This window comes from Nicotiana sylvestris, chromosome 5, assembly GCF_000393655.2.
Source record: "Nicotiana sylvestris chromosome 5, ASM39365v2, whole genome shotgun sequence".
Classification (NCBI taxonomy): domain Eukaryota; kingdom Viridiplantae; phylum Streptophyta; class Magnoliopsida; order Solanales; family Solanaceae; genus Nicotiana; species Nicotiana sylvestris.
The window spans coordinates 139355475-139373319 of NC_091061.1; the positions used below are offsets into that span (position 1 = coordinate 139355475).

At 40.2% G+C, this 17845-nt stretch overlaps 4 protein-coding genes across 4 annotated transcripts; all 4 read left to right on the forward strand.

Moving 5' to 3' along the window:
* The first annotated feature begins 416 nt into the window (after positions 1 to 416).
* Positions 417 to 2350, forward strand: LOC104240918 (stress enhanced protein 2, chloroplastic). The gene is made up of 2 exons (XM_009795823.2): positions 417 to 798; positions 1845 to 2350. The coding sequence occupies exons 1-2, from the start codon at positions 484 to 486 to the stop codon at positions 2112 to 2114; spliced, it is 585 nt and encodes a 194-aa protein (XP_009794125.1). The 5' UTR covers positions 417 to 483; the 3' UTR covers positions 2115 to 2350.
* A 3-nt stretch (positions 2351 to 2353) lies between these two features.
* On the forward strand, positions 2354 to 2785 carry LOC138869389 (uncharacterized). Its single transcript, XM_070147003.1, has one exon. It carries the CDS (start codon positions 2354 to 2356, stop codon positions 2783 to 2785), a length of 432 nt encoding a protein of 143 aa, XP_070003104.1.
* A 381-nt stretch (positions 2786 to 3166) lies between these two features.
* On the forward strand, positions 3167 to 3595 carry LOC138869390 (secreted RxLR effector protein 78-like). The gene has a single exon (XM_070147004.1). It carries the CDS (start codon positions 3167 to 3169, stop codon positions 3593 to 3595), a length of 429 nt encoding a protein of 142 aa, XP_070003105.1.
* Positions 3596 to 3598: 3 nt separating this feature from the next.
* Positions 3599 to 4183, forward strand: LOC138869391 (uncharacterized). The gene has a single exon (XM_070147005.1). It carries the CDS (start codon positions 3599 to 3601, stop codon positions 4181 to 4183), a length of 585 nt encoding a protein of 194 aa, XP_070003106.1.
* The last annotated feature ends 13662 nt before the right edge of the window (positions 4184 to 17845 follow it).

The window sequence follows — 17845 nt, forward strand, 5'->3', positions numbered from 1 at the left end:
AAGCTAAATAATGATCGTGATCGATTCAACATGGTCAATTTCAACTTTTCTCCTAATCGCAATTTATTTTTATTGATTATAATTTCTTTTTAAAAGTTTTTGTAGAGATTCTTTTGTTTAGAGTTTTTATTTTTGTTTTGATTAGTGCTATAGAACCAACGTAAAACACTAAAATTGGGGAAGATCGTTTTCGAGGTCGGTTTTTACTCTAATCATGTGAAAAATATGTGACCTTTTTATTAGCTTAAAAGGCTCATTCTAATATTTTGTTATCAAAATTCAATTTTTACAAACTTATAGGATTACATATGCTCAAGATAACATAGTAACTCAATAAGGACTAAAATAAACGACCCTCAAAGTTAAGGGACTATTTGAGTTAAAAACTCCCACCAAGATTCTATCAAGAATAACCCCACTTTCTCAAACACTTTCTCTCCCACTTTTGAGGAATCAATCTGTTAGATTCTTCTAATTTCTCGAATGGCCTTAACAGCCCGACCGGTTTTCTGTGAGCTCAAACCACAGACTCAAAAGGCTGAACCGGCGGTTTTTACGCCGGTTCAGAAGCTGAGAGTATCAGAACCAGGGCAGCTGGAGAATGGGAAAATAATGTTGCAGCCGAGGTTGACTACTTTAAGGTCATTCGGGTCGGATCCTGTCGGAGTAATCAAGACCAAGAACGGTTTTCATGGAGAAGATGACGAGGTTTCACCCTTTTTCGCAACGTTGTCGGAGTATATAGAGAGTTCCAAAAAGAGTCAGGATTTTGAGATTATCTCTGGTCGACTTGCCATGGTAATTAACTTCTCACTTTTTTCTGGTTGTGATTGGTTCTTATATTCAGTTTCAAAGCATATGGTTCAAACTGATCAAGATTTTAATTTCAACTGGACTTTAAAATCTAGGTGTATTTTTTTTCATTTAGAAAATCTGAGATCTGGATCAATAACGCAAAATTAGAAAAAGAAATTATGAGTGAAACTCTATGATCTGTTTTAAAAATTAGTCAATTTGACCCTTCTACTCTGAAAAAGTTTAAATAAATTAAAAGGGAGGGAGTGTTATTTATAATAGTAAAAAAAATCATCAAATGCTATCCAATTTGCTAATATATATTTGTAAAATATTTTTTGCTGGCTGACCAAATAACATGTAATACTATTGAAATAACTTTCGTCGTGTCAAACATAAATCAAATTTCCTTTTCCGCTGGGTGCTCACTACATTAGATCAATAAACTATTTTGAGGGGTGAAAAAAAACCATTTTGAGGAAACCTGACTCGCATGGGAACAAAAGTTTTTTTTTATTTATTTATTAAAGCTAAACAAAATTGATTTATTTTTAACAATCATTTCTAAATGATCACAGGTGTCTAATTCAAGTCTAAATTTTGAAAGTCATCCTGAACAGAACCATTGAATATATAATCATATATTTTTGCAACGGGCTTATTACATCATCAATATAATTAAGAGTTCATGTTCTGTATACTGGCGACGTAAATAAATTTTATACTAAAGATTAAGCTGATTAACAATAATTTGTAGATTTTTTACCAAGTCTGATATGAAAATTTGAAAAAGAGAGCAATAATTAAGTAGTAATAATTGATTTTTTTTTTTTGGATTTTTCACTCGGTATCCTGTATTCGCATTGGAATCTGGCTAAATCTGGATTCGCGCAGAAAGTCCCACAATGGGATAAAGCGTTTTCTAACAAACGCGACTCCATAGATTAAGTTGAATTAATAGTGAAAATATTATTTACACTTTGTAAGTATATATATATGCCTTTATAATCATGTGTTATCCACCACATAAAGCTCAAGATTTTGTCCAGATTGTGTTTGCAGCAACAGTGTCAATGGAAGTAGTGACTGGAAATTCTGTATTCAGAAAGACGGATTTTCAAGGAATAGCTGAAGCTGCTGGGATTTCTATTGGTGCTGTAGCTTGTGCTGCCATTTTTGCTTGGTTTTCAAGTTCTCCCAGCAAAGTTGGCCGAATCTTCACAGTTGGTTGCAACACTTTCATCGATTCCCTAATTGATCAAATCGTCGATGGCTTGTTCTATGACAACGAGCTCAGTGATTGGACTGACGATATCTAGGTCTCAAATATTGAAAATAAAACACCATAATTAAAGACAGACAAGAATAAATATTGAAAAAGAAAGTGTTAATAGTTTGTGTATAAATAGCTTATTTTATGGAAGGTTTCAAGTGTATACCATGTGTATGGACATATATGTATGATGTAATTAGACCTTAGTTAATTAGTTAACCCCCATCGATCCCGTCTGTGGAGGTTTTTATGAATTAAATCATAATTCATAGTTTAAATCGACATATGCATATTGGGTGTCATTTTTTAAATCACTGGTCAACGACAACAGACTGTATAAGGGAGGCTGCGAGAGAGGTGTTAGGAGTCTCGACGGGAGTCTCTGGCAGGCACAAAGGAGACTGGTGGTGGAATGAAGTGGTCCAAGATAAAGTGGAAGCGAAGAAGGCGGTGTACCTGAAGTCGGTGGGGGGCACAGGTGAGGAGGAGATGCGAGCGTGCATGGTGAGGTATAAGGTAGCTAGGAAGGAAGCTAAGCTGACGATTACAGAGGCTAAGATTGCGGCTTATGGTCGTATGTACGAGGAACTGAGGGAGAAAGGCGGGGAGAAGAAATTATTTCGGCTGGTCAAGACGAGAGAGAGGAAGGCTAGGGATTTGGACCAAGTGAGATGCATCAAGGACGACGATAGTACAGTATCGATGGAAGATGCCTAGATTAAGAGGAGATGACAGACTTACTTTCATAAACCTCTGAATGAAGAAGGGGATCAGAATATTGTGCTAGGTGAATTGGAGCATTCCGAGAGTCATTGTGACTTTGGGTACTACGGGCGCATCAAGGTTGAGGAGGTCGTGGGAGCTATGCGTAAGATGAGTAGGGGCAGAGCGACCGGGCCAGACGAGATTCTGGTGGAATTTTAAAAGTGTGTGGGGAGAGCAGGTCTGGAGTGGCTGACTAGGCTGTTTAATGTTATTTTTAAGGCGAAGAGGATGCTGGATGAATGGAGGTGGAGTATGGTGGTTCCATTGTATAAGAACAAATGTGATATCCAGAGCTGTAACAATTATAGGGGTATCAAATTATTGAGTCATACCATGAATGTGTGGAAGAGGGTGGTTGAAGCGAGGATGAGGATGACGGTGTCTGTATCCGACAACCAGTTCGAGTTCATGTCGGGTCGTTCTAGTATGGAAGCTATACACCTTGTTAGGAGGTTGGTGGAACAGTTCAGAGAGAGGAAGAAGGATCTGCACATGATGTTTATTGACCTAGAGAAAGCATATGACAAGGTTCCTAAAGAAGTTCTCTGGAGATGCTTGGAGGCAAAAGGTGTGACGGTTGCCTACATTATGGTGATTAAGGACATGTATGATGGGGCTAAGACTCGGGTTAGGACAACAGGAGGTGACTCTGAGCATTTTCATGTTGTTATGGGGTTACATCAAGGTTCTGCGCTCAGTCCGTTCTTATTCGCCCTGGTGATAGACGAGTTAACACACCATATTCAGGGGGAGGTGCCATAGTGCATGCTATTCGCCGACGACATAGTTCTGATTGATGAGTCGCACGCTGGTGTTAACGAGAGGCTGGAGGTTTGGAGAGAGGCTCTTGAGTCTAAGGGTTTCAAGCTGAGCAGGACAAAGACGGAGTACCTGGAGTGTAAGTTCAGCGCTGAGCCGGGAAAAGTAGGCGTGGATGTGAGGCTTGAATCACAGGTCATCCCTAGTAGAAGCAGTTTTAAGTACCTTGGGTCTGTTATCCAGGGAGGAGGGGAGATCGACGAGGACGTCACGCATCGTATTGGGGTAGGATGGATGAAGTGTAGGTTAGCATTTGGAGTCCTGTGCGACAAGAGAGTGCAATCGATACTGAAAGGCAAGTTCTATAAAGCAGTGGTTAGACCGACCATGATGTATAAGGTTGAGTGTTGGCCTGTTAAGAATTCACATATTCAGAAGATGAAAGTAGCAGAGATGGGGATGTTGAGGTGGATGTGCAGGCACACTAGGATAGATAAGATTAGGAATAAAGATATCCAGGAGAAGGTGTGCGTGGCTCCCATTGATGACAAGATGGGGGAAGCGAGACTCAGATGGTTCGGGGATGTTTAGAGGAGAAGCCCAGATGCTCCGGTAAGGAGGTGTGAGTGGCTGGTTGTGGAGGGCACGAGAAGAGGTAGAAGGCGGCCTAAGAAGTATTGGGGAGGGGTGATTAGGCAGGACATGGCGAGGCTTCAGATTTTTGAGGACATGGCACTTGATAGGAAGATGTGGAGGTCGAGTATTAGGGTCGTAGGTTAGGAGATAGTTGAGTCTTGTCTCTCTTCGTACCTTTGTAAGACTAGTCTGGCAGGGTTATTGTATATATCGCTAGTGGCGATATTATGTCTTACTATTTCGTTTTTCATAGTGTCATGCCTATTTACTAACTATCGCTTTTGCTTTTCATCTCTTCCGTAGTTAGTGCACAATACTAGAGGTGTAATTTTGGTTATTTGCAGTATTGCATATTATCTGGTGGATCGATAATGTGTGAAATCAGTGAACTTGGCATTGAAAATCTCCATTTGATGAAGCTTTGCGAAGTGTTAGAGCACGGTGAGGAATCAAATAAATTCGATATCTTCTTTGCACCTTCCATAGCTTGATGTAGTCAGAATTATACTATTCTTATTTTATTGTTTTTGAAATAAAGATGAATATTAGAGAGCAAATCGTAAAAGATAAGGGGGTAAGATGCAAGTAAAAAGCATGATAATGATATATATATATATATATATATATATATATATATATATATATATATTGTAAAATGCAAAGAACTCTATAACTATGTACCGTCCTCGCCTTCTTCTATGGGCGAATCTACATTATAAGTTATGGTGCACCCATTACTTTTTATGGAATCAAACACTATTATTTATTATAAAAACTAGAAAATTTATATAAATATATTAATTGAGCACCCAGTCTTAATAGCAATTTTGAGATGAAAAATAGTTAAGGACCCATGATTTAAAAATCTCAAAAATCAAAATTAAGACATAAGCTCCCAAGATGAACCAAATCTATTGTAACTACACCAAATCTCAATAAATAACAATTTCACAAAGTTTAGTTTTCCAACCAAGCTTCAAAATAAGCTTTAATGGAGTTTTGTTCTTCTCGTTCAAGTTTTAAGCTCAAGTTCTACCACATACAATAAATACAATGCTCAACTTTAAAATTTTAAGAGACAACATTAGTTTCAACAATTGAACCAATCAAATTTGCAATTAAAGAGTGGACAATGAAGATGAAGAAGTAGAGTGGAGAAGTAAAATATATACGGGGCGCCCTATTTAGTCGCCCCCATTTAATTTATATCCATTTTTTTAAAAGGTTTTAACTTGTACCCTGTAGACAATAAATTTGCGTCGAGAAAATAAAATCAAGACCGAAAAATATCGCAACAATCGTAGTATTTTATTTCAAATATTTGAGTGTTACAATCTCTATGATTCCTCTGATTCTACTTTTCTAGTATAAATTCAAGGGCCTTTGAGCTTGATCTTGAATTGTAATTTGATTTATCCGTCACGAACACTTTGATTGTTGCCACGAATTTTATCACAAACAAGTAGCCTTGATCTTGAACGCCTTGTATTTGATTTGACTTCGTTCTTGATCTTGAATACTTGAATTGTTTTTCGTTCTTGAGCTTGAACTTGATTTCTTGAACTTGAACTTGATTGCTTGAAGCTTGAAGCTTGAAACTTGTAGAGAAATTTGCGGCGTTTGATCCACGAGCTCTCTCTTGCTTTTTGTTATAACTTCTGGTCTCTTTCTGAGTTATGAAGACCCTTATTTATAGTTGTGGAAGAGAGGAGTTGTGATAAGAACAAACTCTTTCCGACCAATCAAATTGAAGTATGACATGGTCGCATTTGATTGGCCAAAACATGTCACTTGCATACGTGGCGCGATTTCATTGGCCTTTTAGTGTGACTTGGCATGCCATGTCATTTTGACACGTGGCATGATACTGGGCCTCTAGGAAGATGTCATCTTGGGCTTAATGAAGTGGGCTCATCACTTTAGCTCAATTAAATGGGGCTAGCCCAATGGATTAAGACTTATTTATTTAATCCATACATATTTGATTTATATAATTAATCCAATTATATTAGCCCATAATATTTATTTGGACTAGTATATTTAAAATATAGTCTAAATTTTCCCTTTGAATTAAATTTGTATGCATATAAATGCCCCCTACTTCAAGACTTGTCGGGATATTTACCCAAGACTAGAGTTGAAGTAAAGATCTCTGAAACCGCATACTTCCTCCAAACGATCAGATTAAGAATCACCTAATAATCTAATCTTTAATCAAATGACCCATTTATTTATTCATGCCAAGATCAGTTTGTTTGCATTTGAATCCTTTCACAAAAGCATGATGTCTTCAACGTCAATTCCAAATGTTTGTCAATTGCATTTTGTCCCCCTTTTTCTAAACATGTTCCCTTATTAAAATGACACGTAGAGTAGCACAAAAATTTCAGCCTTGTTAATTCCAAAAAATCTCCTCTCGTTACTTCATTGTTGACTTGGAGAATGAAAACTTCAGCCGCCTTCCTTAACGAGTCCGAGTCCGTTTCGAAGACTAATGTCGTAGTTCCCACATCGCACAAAGTCCCCTGACTGTTGCCTTTGCACACCTATATAAATCCCATGCTCTTGTGATTATTAAGCATCAATCAGCAATTTGCAAATTTGCTGGAGCTCATCTCCGACAGGTAACGTTTTTTTTTCTTTTTTTATTGTGTCTTTTTTTTTGTTTTGTAGGTCAAACGAGAAGGATATGTTCTTGTTTAACGATGATCTATGTATGAAGAGAACAATCTTAGGGTATGAAGGGATGGGTACTCATCCCTGTCCAAATATCGGAGGGATTACTTTCATGGCCCGACTACCGGAGAGATTACTCTCAAAATGGCCCGATTCTTGGAGAGATTACTCTCAATGTGGTCCAATTCTTGGAGAGATTACTCTCAAAATGGCCCGATTCTTGGAGAGATTACTCTCAATGTGGCCCAATTCTTGGAGAGATGACTCTCAAAATGGCCCGTTTCTTGGAGAGATTACTCTCAATGTGGCCCTGGCCCAATTCTTAGAGAGATTACTCTCAATGTGGCCCGGTTCTTAGAGAGATTGCTCTCAAAATGACCTAATTCTTGGAGAGATTACTCTCAAAATGGCCCGATTCTTGGAGAGATTACTCTCAATGTGGCCCAATTCTTGGAGAGATGACTCTCAAAATGGCCCGTTTCTTGGAGAGATTACTCTCAATGTGGCCCTGGCCCAATTCTTGGAGAGATGACTCTCAAAATAGCCCGATTCTTGGAGAGATTACTCTCAATATGGCCCGGTTCTTGGAGAGATTACCCTCAAAATGACCTAATTCTTAGAGAGATTACTCTCAATGTGGCCCAATTCTTGGAGAGATTACTCTCAAAATGGCTCGACTATCGGCGAGGCTGACTTAAGATGCGAAGGGACTCATATGTCCACCTTAAGATTGGAAAGTTATAGTTCCTTTTAAGGACAAACCCACGAAGAGGCCAACTTAAGGTGCGAAGGGACTTATATGTCCACCTTAAGATTGGAAAGTTATAGTTCTTTTTAAGGACAAACCCACGAAGAGGCCAACTTAAGGTGCAACGGGACTTATATGTCCACCTTAAGATTGAAAAGTTACAAAGCTTCAACTTGAAGACGACATCAAATTGAACACTTGGAAAACTTTAAAGATTTGGCGGACTTTGAAGACTTCAACTCGAAGATTCAGAGGGCTTAAACAATTCAGCTTTAAGATCGGCAAATTTGAAGACTGAAACTTGAAGACCGACGAACTTGAAGACTTCAACTTGGGGGGCTTAAATATTTCAACTTTAAGACCGGGGAATTTGAAGGCTGAAACTTGAAGACCGACGAACTTGAAGACTTCAACTTTGAGACTTGGAGGGCCTAAATATTTCAACTTGAAGATCGGCGAATTTGAAGACTTCAACTTGAAGACCGACGGACTCGAAGACTTCAACTTTGAGACTTGGAAGGCCTAAATATTTCAACTTGAAGATCGGCGAATTTGAAGACTTCAACTTGTAGACCGACGGACTTGGAGACTTCAACTTTGAGACTTGGAGGGCCTAAATATTTCAACTCGAAGATCGGCGAATTTGAAGACTTCAACTTGAAGACCGACAGAGTTGAAGATTTCAACTTGGGGACTTCAACTTGAATACCAACGGACTTGAAGATATCAATTTACCATGGAGGGTTGCTCCTTTTAAATCAAATGAGATCAAAGTTCAATAAGAGGATGACATTTCAGCTTGATTTTGCATTCCTCCATACTTCACTCGGACAACAATTGGGGCAATATGTATCTTTTGAACTTATGAGACTGAACTTAGAATGAAACTCTAAGCTTCCTACGTACCTCGGTGAAGAGGATCAAGTCTTACCGTGTTCAGACTGGGTAGATTTTTTTTTACGTCCTAACTTTTGCCTAGGACGCTTCTTTCGAGATTTTCAACCTAGCAGACCTTTTTTTTGGGCCGTACACAATTTATACTCTTGCGGGCCAGGAGTGTAGCAACATGCAGTTTAGGCTCATGTGTCAAAGAGCGTCATGACTTGCAGTTTAGGCTCGTACGTCGAGGAGCGTCATGACTTGCAATATAGGCTCGTACGTCGAGGAGCATTGCAACTTCAAGGATAATACTTTTTCAAAAACTTGCCATTGATAGGGACGATCCTCATACCATTTGTATCAACCAGCTTGTAAGCCCCACTTGAGTAAGCTTCTTGTACGACATATGGCTCATCCCATTTTGAAGTGAACTTCCCTACAGGTTTATGGGAAGTAATTATGGGTCTTCGTACGGAAAGGACTTGATCTCCTACTTGAAAGAATCTAGGATGAACTCTTTTATTAAAGGCGCGAGACAATCAAGCTTGATAACATTCAAGACTCTGTTGAGCTTCCAATCTCTTTTCATCAAGAGCTTCCAACTCTGCTAATCGAAGTCGAGCATTTTCTTCATCAGTGATCCCTTCTTGAGTAGCCAGTCGTAACGAAGGTATTTGACGCTCAAGTGGCAAGACGGCTTCGACTCCATAAATGAGTGAATAAGGAGTCGCCTGTGTTGGCGTGCGATGAGTCGTTCTATATGCCCATAGAGCTTCTTTCATACGGTCATTCCAATCTCGTTTGGATTTGGAGACAACTTTCTTTAACAAGTTGCATAGAGTCTTGTTGAATGCCTCAGCTAGACCATTGGCGGCAGCATTGTACATCGAAGAGTTACGTTGCTTGAAGCCAAAGAGATCAAAAATCCTGTTCATCAACCTATTATCGATTGGCTTTCCATTATCCGTTATTATGTAACGAGGAATGCCAAAGCGATAAATAATGTTTACTCGGATGAAACTTGCAACATTTTCCTTTTTTACTTCCTTAAGAGCAACAACTTCAACCCATTTTGAGAAGTAGTCAGTTGCAGCCAAGATGTATAGGTGCCTACCAGAGGACTTTGGCAGTGGTCCAACAACATCCAATCCCCAAGCGTCAAATGGCCAGGATGCAACAGTCGGGTGCAATATTTCAGGAGGTTGATGAATAAAATTCGCATGGAATTGACAAGCCTTGCATCTTCGAGCGTAGTCCAAGTAATCTTTTACCATCATTGGCCAATAGTATCCCATCCTTTTTATATGGAAGTAGAGCTTTGGTACGGATTGGTGTGACCCACATACCCTAGAATGTGCCTCTTACAAAGCTTGGAGAGCTTCTTCTTCTCCTAGGCATCGCAAGAGTACTCCCTCGAACGACCTTCTGTATAAAATATTCTTATAGTAAAGGAAGCGAGGTGGACGACGACAGATTTTAGTCCTTCTCCTCGAATTTTCTGGAAGTATCCCATAGCATAAGTAGTCGATAATGGGTTGTCGCCATTCTTCTTTATCAACTTCAGAAATAGCAACAAGATGCTTGAGTTCGTTTTCTTCACCTTCGACCTCATTTGGCGGCGGTACTACCCATTTTTGGCAGACGGTAACTTGCGCTTGGTCAGGTAGGGCTAATGATGAAGCTAGAGCAGCTAAAATATCAACCTTCTTATTTTCTTTCCTTGGTACATACTGAATAGTCACATCGCTGAGCCACCCCATCAACTTTTTTGCGTAATCATGATATAGGTGTAGTTCAGGCTTCTTGACCTCGTAACTACCCAAAAGCTGATTGACCACTAACTGGGAGTCACTAAAGACTTGCAATTGCAATTGCTTCATATCAACGACCATTTCAAGCCCAGGTATTAATGCTTGATATTCAACAACATTGTTGGAACAGAGTTGTGTCAAGGTGAAGGAGTAGGGCAAGACTTCACCTTGAGGAGTGACAAATACTACTCCAGCCCTGGCTCCCCCACGATGCGTAACACCATCAAAGTACATCTTCTATGGAGGTTGAACTTCAACGACCATTGCGTCCTCATCAGGTAGTTCATCAGTTAGCTCTCAGTCATCAGGTATCGGATGATCTGCCAAGAAGTCTGCCAATGCTTGTCCTTTTACAGCCTTTTGAGGGATGTAAAAAATCTCGAATTGTTGAAATTGGAGGTACCATCTCGCTAGTCGATCACTAAGAACAGGTTTTGACATCACGAACTTGATGGGATTTGCTTTAGAAACAGGACGGACAACATGAGCTTGAAAGTAGTGCTTCAACTTTTGAATTGAGAAGACTAGCGCCAAACACAACTTTTCAATTGGCGAATAGTTCAACTCGTTAGGTGTCATCATCCTGCTCAAGTAGTAAAGAGAGTTTTCTTTCCCCTCACTATTTTCTTGGGCCAATAATGCTCCAACAGACCTTTCCTGCACCGCAATGTATAGTATCAATGGCTTTCCTGGTATAGGAGCTGCTAAAACTGGAGGCTTCATCAGGTAGGTTTTGATACTTTCGAAGGCATTGGTACAAGCTTGATCCCACTTGAAAAGAACGCCTTTCTTCATGAGGTGACTAAATGGTTGGCACCTCCCAGCCAGGTTTGATATGAATCTTCTAAGGTATGCTAGCTTTCCTTGCAGACTCTTCAATTCATGGATATCTCGAGGCTCAGGCATTTTCAAAATGGCATCCACTTTGGCTTGATCAATTTCGATCCCTCGATGGCGGACAATGAAACCAAGGAACTTTCCAGAAGTAACTCCAAAGGCACATTTCAACGGATTCATCCTAAGTTGGTACCTCTGGAGAAATTCAAATACCATCCTCAAGTCTTTCATGTGGTCACCCTTCTCTCTTGATTTCACCACCAAGTCGTCAACATAGCATTCGACATTCTTGTGGAGAAGATCGTCGAACATAGCCCTTTGGTAAGTAGCACCAGCATTCTTCAAGCCAAAATGCATTACCTTGTAGCAATAAACACCATTGGGGGTGCGAAATGCAGTAAGCTCTTCATCTTTTGGTGCCATGCGAATTTGGTTATAGCCCGACGAACCGTCCATGAAAGACATTGCCTCGTAACCAGTAGTAGCATCGATCATCAACTCTGGAATAGGAAGCATGAATTCATCTTTGGGACATGCATTATTGAGGTCCCTGAAGTCAACGCATACTCGAATCTGGCCATTCTTCTTCCTTACAGGGACAATACTTGAAACCCATGTTGGGTATTTAACTTCCCGAATAAATCCAACTTCAATGAGTTTGTTAACTTCAGTTTCAATCAGGGGAACCAAGTCTGGCCTAAAATGCCTTTGAGCTTGTTTAACAGGGCGAGCACCATTTCTGACTGCAAGGTGATGGACTGCTACTTTCGGGTCCAAGCCAGGAATCTCTTTGTAACTCCAAGCAAAGACATCCCTGAATTCTTTGAGTAACTCAATATAAGTGCTCTCTTCATCAGCTTCTAGTAAAGCACTTAGGTAGGTGGGTCTTGGTTCCTCATCGGTGCCAAGGTTAACTTCTTTTAAGGCATCAACTGTCGTCTTCACTCCTTCTTCAAGTTCAGGTGGAGCATCTTTCGCATCTTCATCTTCTTGAGGGTCCCCATCATTGAAGGATATGTGATAACACAGTGAAATATCCTCCAATTCCGCATTATCTTCCATTGAAGACGAAACACCATTCTCGCCTTGTACAGTGATATGATACGAAAAACCTACACTTTCTTCATCTTCGTTACGTTCCTTAGTGTAGACCACAGGATATGGCTTTACCTTCAGTACTTCTTTACATGAAACCACCAGTTTTGTTTGTCCCCTCATTCTGGAAGGAACCAAGCTTTGGAAATCCTTAGAGATCTCCTAAATTTTGGATGAAGCAGGTGTTCTTGTATTTCGATGATTTCTCTGGAACTTATTCCCCTTCTTTAATGGACCCAATATCTCAAATACAGAAGTTCTCAGAGTTGATTTTCCAAGTCAATCAAAGACAGAAGGCCTGTTAGAAGCAGCAGATTCGTCTTCTACAGTGATATAATTGCTACTCGCCCTTCTTATTGAGATGCGCACCGGTGACGGTTGCTTGATCCCAGACCTTCACGGGGTTGCCTCGTTGCAGCTTCTGATGGGAGCTTCCCTAACTTTGACGGCTCGTTGGGATTGTATCCAGCTTTTGCAAATAGCTTGTAAGCGTTAGGATCGAAACCTTCATCTGTTCGATTTGTAGGGAGTGCCACATTCTGCAAACGATTTTGGGCTACAAACCTTGCAAGCGGCTTTGAGGACAACTTTACTGACTCAATTCGTTTTACCGGAAGAGTTAACTCCCTTAGCGTCTTGGTTTGGAGATTATGTGATCCGCCCTCGTCTTTATTCCTTTTAGGGACATATTGGAGCGCAGGACTTACTTTCTTTCCATAAGATGCAATACCCCTTTTATGAGATTTACTCACGTTGGCGGGTACCTCCTCAGTAACAGTTTTGGCTTTACCAATAGTCACATCAGCTCTTTTAGTTATGGGTTCGTCATTCTTGCTTTTTGTACCATCATCAACTTTCAGCTCCTTCACAATGCGGTTCTTCAAGTAGAACTTTGCATCGGCAAAGTGTGACTCAGCCTTGGTGAATGGCTCATCATCAGCAACTACCGTCTTCTCGACTTCACCCTCGTAGTATTTTAAACATTGATGGTAGGTAGATGGAACAACTTTATTCTCATGTATCCAAGGCCTCCCAAGCAAAACATTGTATGAAGTCTTCGCGTCGATCACATGCAGCCATGCACTTGATTGCATATCTTCAATAGTGATTCCCAGCCTGATCGCGCCTATGGCTTTTTTCCCGCTTTGGTTAAATCCTTGGATCATCACACGACTTCCTGAGAGTTCGTTCATGGGAATACCAAGTTCTTTCACAGTATGGATAGGCAAAATGTTCACTGAGGATCCTCCATCAACCAAAATCCAATTTACCCTTTCATTGCGCATATAGCCAACCAGGTACAATGGGCGGTTATGAGGAGTGTCACCTAGCAAAAGATCGTCATTTGTGAACGTGACCTTTTCCTCACAAGCATTAACTTCTTGAGGAGTGGACTCGATGGGCTTTTCCGAAGATGGTGCCAACGGTAGGTCATCACTCTTTTCTTCCCCTTTGTCAGCATGGCAACAAGAGGCATCAATGCCCTCATGGGAAATCTTCGTGCGAAACCAACTTGGTAAAAACTCCTCCAAGGTCACTGGATTTCGTGGCTTTTGAGGGTGGTGCATCTCCATTTTTGCTTTCTTCAAATGCCTAACTGGATTCTTTTTTATTGGTCTTTTTACCATCATCTTCCTTGTTGGTTGTTCCACTGATTCTTTTTGCGGGCTCCTTTTGTGGCGCCTACGACGAGTCACCAATGCCCAACCTTCATCATCATCAGGTTGGTTGACTTCAGTTTTGTCGCTCTCCAGTAATTCTTCATTTTTACTTTCTTTAAAATTACATAATTCATCCGGACTGAATATGCCAAAGGTGATAGAGACTTGATTTGCGCTTGCTTTCTCATCTTCAAGCACGATCTTCTTTTCGCGAGCCAAGTCCATGACTTTATCCTTGAAGACAAAGCACTTCTCTAGAGGGTGGCTTACAAGTCGGTGATATTTGCAGTAGTTTGGGTCATTTGTTTTCCCAGCTTCATTTGGTCGCTTCATCTCCGGAAGCTCGATGAGATTTAACTCGAGGATTTCTTCGAAAATGGCTGGCATATCAGAATCCAGGAATGAGTACTCTTTCTCTTGCATTTCTTTTAGAGTCAGCTTCCCACTTGGCTTATCTTGAAACGAAGTGGATTTCATACTCTGCTTCTTGCTCTCTTTCGTCGTGAACTTCACAAGTGACGTATTGACATTCATAGCTTCTTTGCTTTTAGACTTGGGTACGAACTTGCCCCACTTCCTGACTTCTTGCTTGTCATTCACTTTGCGAGGTCCATAGATGGGTAGCCTTTCATTTCCAGCAGAAGCCATGCTCAATTCCATGTCATGGGCACGAGTTGCAAGTTCTTCAAATGTGCTAGGCTTGATACCTTGCAAGATGTAGCGCAATCCCCAATGCATGCCTTGGATGCACATCTCTATGCCTGAAGCTTCACTAAGCCTATCTTTGCAGTTAAGTCTTGCATTCCTCCAACGATTGATAAAGTCGATAACTGGTTCCCCCTTTCGTTGACGAGTATTTGTAAGCTCTATCATACTCACTGTGTGTCTTGTGTTATAAAAGAGATTGAGGAACTCTTGCTCTAGTTGATCCCAGCTATCGATAGATCCAGCCTCGAGGTCCATGTACCAGTCAAAAGCATTTCCTTTTAGCGAGCGGACAAACTGCTTGATGAGGTAATCTCCATAAGTCCCAGCATTGTTGCACGTCTCAACGAAGTGCGCAATATGTTGCTTTGGGTTACCTTTACCATCAAACTGTTGAAACTTCGGAGGTTGATAGCCAGCAGACATCTTCAACATATCGACCCTTGTAGTGTACGGCTTTGCATATGTAAGGGAGGATTTGACAGCAACTTCATATTTGTTCTTAATGGTTCCTTCGATGAACTCCTTCAGTTGATCGATTGGAATCATCCCTTCAGATGAGACAGGGATAGCCTTAGTGGATGCTACTTGTCTTGGGGGAGAGTCACTCTCTAGAACTTCTAGGAGCTTGCCGGGTGGATGGGTAGATTCTTCTTCCATCAAGATTCCCACCCTGTATGTTAGCTTGCCAATTCTAGCCTCTTGATTTTGCATGCATTTGGTCAAGCCAACGATTGCTTCCGTCAAGTTTGTCAACTGCTCCTCCATAGATGAAGTGTTTGTCACTATGGCTTGCATGATTGTCGTGGATGACGGAGAGTAGCATAGATTTTCACATAGATTGATCCTTGACTGGCTCACGCTATGTGGTGTAAGTGGGAAGGATCCATCGCTTGAAGCATCATCATCTTCCTTCACAGCAGAGTGCTTGGAGCCGGAGAGGTCAAGCAGAGCAAGAGTTTTCTTGATCTTTTCAGCAACATCGCTTCCTCCTTCAGATACGTTTGTAGAAGATCTTGCTCCTTTTGAGGATGAAGATCCGAAAACAGGGGTTGATGCGGACGACACTTGGGGTGCTTGTTGTCCTAAAGAGCTTGCTTTGCTCCTCGTAACTGGTCCGAAGCTTCCAAAGGTGACATCGAGGATGCTTTCCACATTAGCATAGAACCTGGAGTTAGCAGCCTTGGTGGATGTTGATCTGGAGTTGATTTTCTTCAAAGCCATTTCAATGTTCTTGAACTCTAGTGATTGAAAAGTTGAGATGAGAGGTAGAGATTGTCCCACTGGGCGTGCCAGAATTTGTAGACAATAAATTTGCGTCGAGAAAATAAAATCAAGACCGAAAAATATCGCAACAATCGTAGTATTTTATTTCAAATATTTGAGTGTTACAATCTCTATGATTCCTCTGATTCTATTTTTCTAGTATAAATTCAAAGGCCTTTGAGCTTGAGCTTGATCTTGAATTGTAATTTGGTTTATCCGTCACGAACACTTTGATTGTTGCCACGAATTTTATCACAAACAAGTAGCCTTGATCTTGAACGCCTTGTATTTGATTTGACTTCGTTCTTGATCTTGAATACTTGAATTGTTCTTCGTTCTTGAGCTTGAACTTGATTTCTTGAACTTGAACTTGATTGCTTGAAGCTTGAAACTTGTAGAGAAATTTGCGGCGTTTGATCCACGATCTCTCTCTTGCTTCTTGTTATAACTTCTGGTCTCTTTTTTGAGTTATGAAGACCCCTATTTATAGTTGTGGAAGGGAGGAGTTGTGATAAGAACAAACTCTTTCCGACCAATCAAATTGAAGTGTGACATGATCGCATTTGATTGGCCAAAGCATGTCACTTGCATACGTGACGCGATTTCATTGGCCTTTTAGTGTGACTTGGCATGCCTTGTCATTTTGACACATGGCATGATACTGGGCCTCTAGGAAGATGTCATCTTGGGCTTAATGAAGTGGGCTCATCACTTTAGCCCAATTAAATGGGGCTAGCCCAATGGATTAAGACTTATTTATTTAATCCATACATATTTGATTTATATAATTAATCCAATTATATTAGCCCATAATATTTATTTGGACTAGTATATTTAAAATATAGTCTAAATTTTCCCTTTGAATTAAATTTGCATGCCTACATACCCACTTTTTAAATAACTTCCACCCCTTTTCTCCTCCTTCTCCTCCGCTTGGACAGATTTAAAATCAGCTTACCTATACAACATTCAATCAAAAGATCCCGAGCATCTCGGGCAACACGAACATCTGGGGGTAACATTTCTTTAATAAATTTTGTCATAGTTGCTGAAAAGCGATACACTGGTCAGTATAGTGAAAGAAAGCAAACCATTAATGAAACTAAGTTATTTAAATCAAATACTAGCAAATTCGTGAGAATTAAATGAGTTTCAGAGATTAAGAATAAAAAGCAACATTAAATATGTTCCGGTGGAGATAGAAACCTTTTAGTTCATCAATTTGGTATTTAAGAAGTATACCAAATTGGAGGAATCTGACCAAGAGGATTACATAAATTAGGGAGCACCTGTATTTCCATTCGCCAGTTACAAACAAAAACTTCAGCTCTAAAATTGAAGTTCGCCAGTTACAAAATAAAAACTTCAACTCTAGAGCTGAAGTTCACCAGTTACAGAAACAAAAACTTCAGCAATTACAAACAAAACCTTCAGCAAATAGAGAACAAAACTTCAGCTACTATGCTTAAGTTCAGCAATTACAAACAAAAACTTCAGCACACTTGGTTCAGCACACTTGCTACTTCAGTCCCGTCTACTAGAATGCTGAAGTTTTGCGTGATTGCCTTTGCTACTTCAGCCCCTTATGCTGAAGTTACGCGAAAAAGTGGGTACATTTGCAATTTTTTTTGCAAAGCGGGCACATATTAAAACGTGACCCAAAAAGCGAATATAGATGCAAATGCCCAGTGGAGAAGCTGACTCGGGCTTCTTCAATAGTACTCTATGCGGAAACGAATTTCCTATGGCCACTTCCAACTTAAATAGAAGAATGTGATCCGATAAAGATTAATTGTGTTATTTACAAATATATAATAATAAAAATAATTATACCTTAGTACCAAACAAAACTGGAGATATGAATCCCTATTTTTTTCAATTCTATGTTTAAGCATTATTTATGAATATCATGTGTTAATTTTATTGAACTCCGGAGAAA